The sequence below is a fragment of the Pararge aegeria genome, chromosome 22 (assembly GCF_905163445.1).
Source record: "Pararge aegeria chromosome 22, ilParAegt1.1, whole genome shotgun sequence".
Classification (NCBI taxonomy): domain Eukaryota; kingdom Metazoa; phylum Arthropoda; class Insecta; order Lepidoptera; family Nymphalidae; genus Pararge; species Pararge aegeria.
Window position 1 is genome coordinate 4,290,410 of NC_053201.1, and position 9,732 is coordinate 4,300,141.

The 9,732-nt window shown below is 35.4% G+C and overlaps 1 protein-coding gene across 2 annotated transcripts; it reads left to right on the top strand.

The window, feature by feature from the left end:
• The first annotated feature begins 673 nt into the window (after positions 1-673).
• On the top strand, positions 674-9,147 carry LOC120633848. 2 transcript variants are annotated; one of them, XM_039904218.1, is made up of 6 exons: positions 674-747; positions 1,980-2,232; positions 3,209-3,276; positions 4,187-4,306; positions 5,254-5,304; positions 6,769-9,147. In XM_039904218.1, the coding sequence occupies exons 2-6, from the start codon at positions 2,046-2,048 to the stop codon at positions 6,853-6,855; spliced, it is 513 nt and encodes a 170-aa protein (XP_039760152.1). In that variant the 5' UTR covers positions 674-747; positions 1,980-2,045; the 3' UTR covers positions 6,856-9,147. The 2 variants fall into 2 exon arrangements, with proteins under 2 accessions (XP_039760152.1, XP_039760151.1); XM_039904217.1 differs by having other exon boundaries at positions 686-820.
• The last annotated feature ends 585 nt before the right edge of the window (positions 9,148-9,732 follow it).

Consider the following 9,732-nt stretch of genomic DNA (forward strand, 5'->3'; position numbering starts at 1 on the left):
ACAAACTTTCCTTATTTAAACTTACCGCCTACAAAATATCTATGATAATAAGATTGTCTATGGAACTTATTCCATTAGTTCGTTCGCTAATATAGCTATAAAAGCACTATGAAGATTATTGATTTTAATAGAATTATTATTACAGATTTTAAAAACCCCTATCAGGTACATATTTCAAATATTGACCAACAAAATTACGATCTTATAATAATAATTACGATCTTCTACGACTCGCTATGACTTTATTTATATATGTAAATACCCTTATAATTTTTAAAATCATTCTTACAGTTCACAGGCAGGATTATACAGGACAAAGGGCTGCGGGTGCCGGAAACTGAATACCAGTATTGGTAGTGGTTTGTGTGATTGGACCGACATTATAATATCAGCGAGTCATGACCACTGACCACAGACCACTGACGTAATAATACATCAGTGGTGATGACCTTAGCTGATGACTGTCTATCTCTCTTTCTTATGTAAAATTGTACATTGAGGATACAAATAACAATATGTTGCATTATAATAACTTCATATTAATATTTTTGCGTTTCAATTCTACGAGTAATCTGTGGTACCTTTTTTTTTGAGCTGTCAGTGTCAACTGTCAACCGACATCAAAGCTGTCAACTTCGTTATAGGAATTTTAAATCTCAAATGTCAATTTCCTGTCATAGTCAAAAGTTTCGCATTGTGTGATTGTCAACATTCAACAATCGCTCTTAGATAAAATTGTTTATTCCTGTGAGTTTAGTGTTTATGTTAATTCTTACCTATTTAATTAGAAAAACTGCTATCAGACATTGTCAACAGAAAGGTAAACAAGAAAGTTTAATTTAAGTTTTTTGTGAGAAACAACCGCCAAAAGTTGGCTTGAATTGAACGTTAGAAAGGTGTGGCTTATAGCATCATTACGAATTCTCAAAGCTTATTGTCTTATTGTTTACAAGTGAATTATAAACTTATTGGGTGAAATTTGGAATTTCAAATGTACATAATGTTTCTTGTTTTATATAATCGAAACTTTATTGGTTTGTGCAATAACATATCTAAATGAGGTTCGCACAAAGATAGCTTATCTAACAGCCGGAAAAGGAATACTTTTTATTTATACAACTGAAAAAGATAAAATACGATTTAAAGTTTGTTTTATATTATTATATTTAAAGATAGCATGGTTTTACTAGACCGGGCTACTATGTCACCATTGGAAACCTAAAGCTTGATGCTACAATGTCTGCTTTATCGCAATCGTGAGTTATTGTTGGTGGCCTAGTTACAGGTACTTTGATATAAATCTAAGTTGGTGTATTAGTTGGAAATTAGAGCTTAACCCCTGCACCATTTAGGTTAACCAGCTATTTGGAATGGCAGGAAATTTATTTCTCCTAGGGGACAGGACAAAATTTTATCTCCCACAGCTATATCAACTCTTAAAGCATTGGTGCACAGGTGGAAATAAACCTACTAATATTATAAATGTGAAGGTGTGGATTCTTTTACAAAATTGTGTGAATTTTTGCTCCAACTAAGAGTGCTCTTCTAATAATTTGAAATGACAATGTGAGATGGTGATAAAAAAACATCTAGCTAAGTTTGTTGGGCTTTTTCTTAGACCAAGGGGTGTTTGGAACCCTCGTAGTTTTAAGCTTAAAAATAAGGTGATTGCCATCAACTCACTACCATGTACACATCATATTGTCATGTTGTTAACATCATAAGTGCCATCTATATATTTTTGACTTTGACTTTGACTAATACTTTGACAAATAATTTTATAAACTTCCTGTTGCTGTGCAGTTTAACCACCAGATTAGCCACTGGCCACTTTAATTTTATCCCTTGTCAGCGGATATAATTTTTATCTCCTACCTATGAGAGCCATGCAGAAGCATCAGAATGTCTCCTTAATTAAATCCAGGCTACAGAAGTTTTAAAGTGTCTTAAATGAATGCAAAGTGTTTTATGTTTTACAGGAGCAAGTATTTGTAATATTTGGCATATGTTTGAGAAGATCTTGTAACTACTGAAACTATAGCAAAATGCCTGTGTTGGAATCATGTTGGTCACCATGTATTTGGTCGTCAAATGTGAAGAGTGGCAGCCGGGCGGTGGCAGTATATACAGCAGCAATGAGCTTGGTGCTGATAATATTTATATGCTATCAAATGGATGGCGGTGACTCTACACAGTTATGGAACCCCCTGTTTGAGGCAGATGTAAGGGGTTGTAAGTATCACTACATTACATAAAGTACAATAGTTTTAAGTTAATTAGTTTAGGTTCTACCGTCAAGTAACAATAATGTTTTTCTATTATATAAGTACCAGTTGCCCACAACTCTGTCCACTTCCAATATAAAATATGTAAAACTATCCCATAAAAACAAGAAAAAAAAACATTGAGAGTAATTAAACAATATTTGAGAAATTTAATTTAAAACTATGCAGACTTTTATGCCCAGGGTACGTAGGGTAGGGTAGGGTTGTACGTGTTATTAATTACTGAAGACCTACACATCAGGTTGATGGACTTGCCGTGGTGGTTTTTATTTTGGGTATACCCCCTTTGAAGGGGGGACTCCCACATAACCTCCATCCTGCCCAAGGGTTGGAGGTAGCTAGAAAGGTTTTCCACCATGCCAAAAATAAAAAAGATTGATGGACTTTGCTTTAGGCGATGGCTTTCCACTCATCATCAGGTCGGCCATCTATTAGTTATAATTATTATAATAATAAGCCTTTATTACTGCCTGCCACAGGCCTTCTCTAACCCCTGGCATTCTTTCCTATCTTTTGCACCTCTGCTACCTTTTTAATGTTGTCGGGCAGCTTTTTCAGCTGCCTTCCTCTTTTCTTTTAAGTTTGCATCGTGGGATCCATTCTTTTAGGCTTGTTGTCCACTTCTCTACTACAACTAGGTCTATGACTGAAAAGTGTAGTCCATTTCCTATTACATTTTCCACACACCACATTTTGCATCTATTAGTACCTTTTCTTAAAATAAGAGATGCTGGTGACTAACCAACTCCTGTATACCCATCACTTTCCAGCTGCCCCAAAATACACTGATAACAGATGTCACTATTATCATCATGGGTGGGAGAAGAGCAGCACTGCAGACACTGGCACACCATAACAACATACAACATAATATAAATTTGTATATTACTCATAACATATTGTCTCATTTTCTCTATTTTCAGCTCTGCAAGTGTTTGGAATCATATTCATTTGCATTCTGGTGATTCTTATTGCCTCGTCCGTGTTAATGGTTAGTATGCTTTTTTTATATAAAGAACCTTTCGTTGTTCTTCGAAACAGTTTGAGCACACCAAGATTTAGTTTATCACTTAAGTTTCATCAACCTTTATTAACCCTTTGACCCCAAACATAATGCAAAATGTACGTAAGAACGAACATTTCTACAATCTGAAAGAATACATGTAGTGAGAAGGTAAGAGGGTTGATCCAACCACACTTCTCCAATGTTTGCTTGTGGCCCTCAACAATGGCAAGTCATAATAACAAACAATAGTTTAAAATCCTGTAGGTAGTCAGGGTTTGAACCATCCAAATATCGTAAGTCTGAGCTGGTACAAGACAGTTTACCCAACTAGAGTAAGTATCCAGGATCAATCAGATATGCTAACCACTGAGGCGTTTATTGAACAATATTTACATACATACAAGATAGCAAGATTTGTGGTAAGCTATACATCTATGGATACATCACACAGTGGATTAAGATAATCGAGGTTACTATACATTTGATGAATTCCTCAATGACAAGGTAGATTGGAAGCAGCCAGCCTCGCGCTCATCTCCGATAGAAAAATGATTGTAAATGTTATAATTATATTTTGGAAAAGAGCAACTACTGAGTTTCTTGCAAGCTCTTCTTGGTAGAATCTGCTTTCCGAACCGGTGGTAGAGTCACTACATAACTTGACGTTTCAAAAGTGCTTATAAAGTAGGCCTACTTGAAATAAATGAATTTGAATTTGATAATATTGTAGTAGTAGTAGAGCTATTTATGACAGAGCTCATCCCGGGAAGGACATTATTGCAATGCTCTATTCTGGCCTGAAGGGTGTGCCGTTATAAATTCAGACACATGAGATTAACATAACTTATATTGATTATTATTGCAAAATATTTAAAGAGTATTCGTAACGTTTCAGGTAATAGGCATCAACATTTGGATGAGAGGTTTCATCTTGCCATGGCTCATAACAATGGGACTTATCATACTCTTCCAGTTTATATTTGGTCTATGGTTGCTCGGAGGATATTATATCTATGTAAGTATATTATGCACACAGTAATTAAAACAGTATTCTGTAATTAAAGTATCATCATCAAAAACCCATTACTGGGAACCCAAGGGTGTCCTCTCCAAGTGAAGAAAAAGGGAGTTGTCTAGCCTTTGTTTTGTGGGATTGGTAGACTTTGCACACCTTTGAGTACATTATGGAGAACTCTCAGGCATGCAGGTTTCCTCACAATGTTTTTGTTCACTGTTGAATCAAAGTGGTATTTAATCATAATACAGATGCTTTATTTGACGGCCGATTGGCGCAGTTCGCAGCTACCCTGTTTTCTGAGTCCAAGGCCGTGGGTTCGATTCCCACTACTGGACAATGTTTGTGTGATGAGCATGAATGTTTTTCAGTGTCTGGGCGTTTATATGTATATTCTAAGTATTTATGTGTATTATTCATAAAAATATTCATCAGTCATCTTAGTACCCATAACACAAGCTAAACTTACTTTGGGGCTAGATGGCGATGTGTGTATTGTAGTACATTTATTTTATTTATTTATTATATATTCTGGCACAGAGCTAACTTGTTTAAAAAAAATATAGTATTGCTGATTTATAAATGCAGATTTGGTTCCCGGGCTAATACTTTTGAACGTTAAGACTATAGAAAGCTAAGAGCTACTGAATGCACTAGTTAGTTTTGTCGTTTAATGAAAATACTGCCATAAAACTTTAAACTATGTATCATATCCATCATCAAGACATTACCACTACAGGGCACTGTGCACCTTCTCATTCTGTCTGCTCTCAGAATCAGAAGGGTTTAGTCTACCACGCTGGCCAAGTGTGGATTACTAAAACTCTATGGAGAACTCTCCGCTACCAGGTTGCCTCACGAAATTTTCCTTCACAGTTTAAAGCAAGGAATATTTACTTAGCCGTTTTTATTGCTATCCATTAAAAATACAAACCAAATCTTTTCAGCTTGACGCTACAATGGCTGCCTTCATAGATTTCCTGTGGATGTCTTATAACGTAAGTAATTAATTATTAAAGATTTTAAACTAAGATTTTTGTGGTTAATCAACCTTTATTTGGGTACATACCACGATAATATTTGGATTTGTCGATATTTCGACCCAGTTGCATGGATCGTGGTCATGACGGGACTGCGTAGGTACGAAATGTCAAGTTGGGTGTCACAGGCAGAATCTGACTACCCGGTTTCGTGTTCATTTTGTCGGTATTTCACGAACTGTTCGACACACTACACTGACAACGTCACTTTTAAAATGAGAAGCTGTACAATGCTTTCTTGATTTGCATAATTGTACCACTGGATTCCTGAATGAATGAATGATGGTGGAAAAACCGTCCTCACGATTGAAGTTTTTGTGCTTCCGAATTTCAGTCGCTTCACTAACTAGTCTTGGAATATAGTGACGGTCAGTGGATAGAACTTTAGGGCCATGTAGCTCTATCCAATTCTGGGTGCCCCTTTGTAGAATGTGCTCCGCAATCGCGGACTTCTGTGTTTAATTGTCTCTAACCGCTTTTATATGTTTGGTGACCTGTGTGGCTATGGATCTCTTGGTTGCCCAATGTAAGAGCTTTCCACAACTGCAGTCGATCTTGTACATGTGTCTGTTCCACAGTTTCATCCGCCGTTGGATTAAAAGAAATCGCATTAATGATAAAACGCCTGCGGAACCTGACCTACCGCGTTGCATACTTCATCGATTTTATTTAGCGTGCTTACTTATTTTTCTGCTTGACTCGTTCTTAAGGTTATCAGGTACAACAAAGGATTCAAATTCGCTTGGTAAAGATTTCTGAAAGTCAAGACCTATAGAAACTTTCATCTGCTATTCTACATCATATACCCCAAACCCACTGCAACGCATCGCCTTCCCGCATTTATATTTGTTTAATTAAGCCCTAAGGATCGTAGTTTGACGCAGAATGTACAATACTATAATTATTAATACGGCTCATGCCTAGGCTTTAAAGGAACAAGAAATGTTAATAAAAATAAATAATATGTGTATACGGGGGTAATAGTAAACGGGGGTATTACTATCACACATATTATTTGGATATTAGTTCCATTTGTGAGCTATGTGCCAATACCCTGAGATTTGATATAACCGTGGGATACATTCATATTCTTTCCCCGTGGATGCCCATTGCTATTTGCTAGCCGTGCTAAGGTCACCGGGTGAGTGGGGCGAGCGCGTTAGGTCGTAGATAAATTTACTCCACACTATATTGTTTGAGATGAACATAACGATAGCGCGAGACAATGAACGAGTGGCGTCATCTAGTTTAACTTGTGGGAACTAAGTCCGTTACAGAATACATTTAAATTTTAGTCTTCTGTAAACCTACCTCACGTAATCACGTGTTCACGTCGTCTCATTTTTTTGTATAGAATTGTCCGCGTATATATCGGCCGAACTTTACCTACTTTACTAAATGGATACTTGTTTATAATTTCAGATTTACTGCTGGCTCTGCGTGCTATCCCAATACCAAATTATACTCGAAATGCAGTCGCCGAATATTGAGATTTTAATCGAATATTGAGATATGAAGTAGATTTAATAAGTAATTTTTAATTTAATTATGTAGAGATAGTTTAATCTAAAACCACAACAGGAAATACATGATGCAATACTTTACGTTAGTAACCTTGTTGTACTTAGGAATACTTTGGATCACGAGGTCTTGAGTTCTACTTTCGGTTTGGAAAGTCTCCGTTTTGAGTCGTGTTTGGAAAACGGTGTCGCCCATCCATGTGCCTCAGGGAGCAGTTTATTTTCAATGTTATAGCAGCGTTGCAGCTCTTACGCCCTTAAGTTAATCCAAAATCTTTAGATGGCAGATTTAATTGAAGTAGTGCTATCCTTATCTATAGGGAAGAGTAGGAAAAGGATAGTACTACTAAACTAAATCTGTAATGGCGTAAAGCCATCTTTTGTATAAATATAAGATTGATTTACGCCCAAAAATCTTCAGATTGCAGTTTAAATTTTTTTATTTTAAACGTCCTTTACGTCCTTTTTTTTTAAAGATGTCCCTACCAAACAGTGCGAACTTAATCTGCTCAGAATATATATGTAATGGGATTTGAAAAATGACGGCTAACTTTATGCTTTCGTCTCATAAAATTGGGTAATACGTAATGATTCAATAATGACTACATACTAACATTGAAACAAGCAGTTTTTGATTAGAACATCTCTACTTTTTTTTTTATATGTCGAGGCAATAAAATTAGATAAATAAAAACCAAGTTGTAGATATTACGGTGGTAATGCGAACTTCGTTATTCGAATAGAGCACAAATTCGTATGAACACTGATTTGTAGGGTAGAATATATTTTATGTGTTCAACTGTTTACAAAGATATGTTATAATGAAATGTATTTATCATATTACATAGTATTTTGTAAAAGGGGCTTTGAATATTTTGGCTTACCTAGTCGGCCGCCATTTTGTGAAACTCAAAAACTGTCGTGTTTGCCATAAACTTATTATATGTATGGGTCATTGAACCAAAAAACACCAATTCATTGGTGCTAAAATTTGAAAAGAGCACCAAAATTGTATCCTATATTTAAGAAAGTGCCTGAGCCAGTTGAGAATATGAATCTACATGTAATTTAAGTTAATTAGGTTTATAAGTAAATGATCGGGGATCCACTTTGTCTAATTTATGCCCACAGGTGGCGTTTGAGTCGAAAGTCAAAGTCAAATATTTCTTTATTCAACAAGGCATAAAGATGGCACTTTTAATGCGTTTAGTTACACATAATATGTACATAGTAGTGCGATGATAGCTATTACAACATTTGTAAAAACTATGAAGGTTTCAATTGCGCCCTGGTCTAGAAGAAGTCCGCAATAAAATTAGCCGGCATAAGCGATTACTTGAAACCACCGTATATTGAAGTCAATAATATTGGCTTAGACTATAAACATAAAAGCAGTGATAGCCTAGTAGCTAAGAATTCCGCTTCCCTTTCGGTTGGACCGAGTCCGATACTTAGCAAGCACCTCTAATTTTTAGAGTTATATGCATTTTAAATTGAAGCAATTAAATATCACTTCTTTGACGGTGAAGGAACCTTCGTGAGGAAACCTGCATGCCTGAGAGTACTCCATAACGTTCTGAATGGCGTGGGAAGTCTACCAATTCGCACTTGTCACAGTTTTCTCATTCTGAGAGTTAGACGAAACAATCGTTAAGTGTATCAATGTAAAAATTTCAGATGAAATAAACAGTGTTATTTTCAATTTGACGGGGTAGTACCCTGTGGCGCCATCTGAGATTAGCTTTGCTTGTGGATCCCCATTGTCTGAAAATCCGTCCATATTGTATTTATAATAATATTTAGATTTAGATTAAAATTTGTTGTCCGTTGCATTCCAACTAAATACTTATAGCATATTAATAAATGCGGCAGTAAAAACTACGCCGAAGACGGCGTACTCGGGTCAGTTCCTTAAAATACTTAGACAAATCAAGAAAAATTAACTGAATGGCAAGAATGAATGGAAGATATAAAGATCATATTTGAATGTTTTATTTTCAGTTGATGTTTAATGCCTTAGAACTGTATCTCTACCAGTGATAATCTGTCAGCTGTATTTACAAACATCAGATTTCTGGAACTTGCCCTGTGCGTTCGGAAACACTGTGAGACTAAAGATTATGAATTTGGCTGAGTCGTTAGAGCGGTGAAATTTAGCACTTTAATTTAAAATGCCACCGAAAAATGTATTTATATTTATGACATATTGTGTTTTATAAAATCATGTTTAATTATTTTTTATGAACCATAGAAATATAAGTTATGACATTTTTTATACATATATTGTGTTTTACTTGTTCTCATTTGTATTATTGTATTTATTATGAGATTTTAATTTTCATATTGCTCTAAAACTCACACTTTATCAAAAACATCTGTGCTTTCGAATTCTTCTCTTAGTTGTTTCAATTCTTCTTCTCAAAAACTCTTTCTCTCTTACACTCACGTGCAAAGAGGCGTAGTGAAGCATCGCTATTGCTAAGGAAAAATATCTAAATATTGTTCATTATAGGTTTTAATTCCATTTATTACAGTGTCAAGACAGATTTGGTTAGACTATAGCAAAAATATTTTTTGGGTGCACAGTAGGTGTACTGTGAAATAAACTGTACTTTTTCACCCAACATTTATGGGTGAAAAACAGAATCGTCTAAAAACTAGGAGAACTGCTTATTTTGACAGAAAAATATTCAGTTGTAGAGTTATCCACTTCCAAAGTTCCAACAAATGAAAAAATGTAGCTTTTATATATATATATAAACAAAAAGTCGATATAAACAATCGACTTAATAGAAACGGACATAAATTAGTGATATCAGCATATCATCTGAGAAGAGTACAGAAATCCTTGGTGGGTTATATGCTT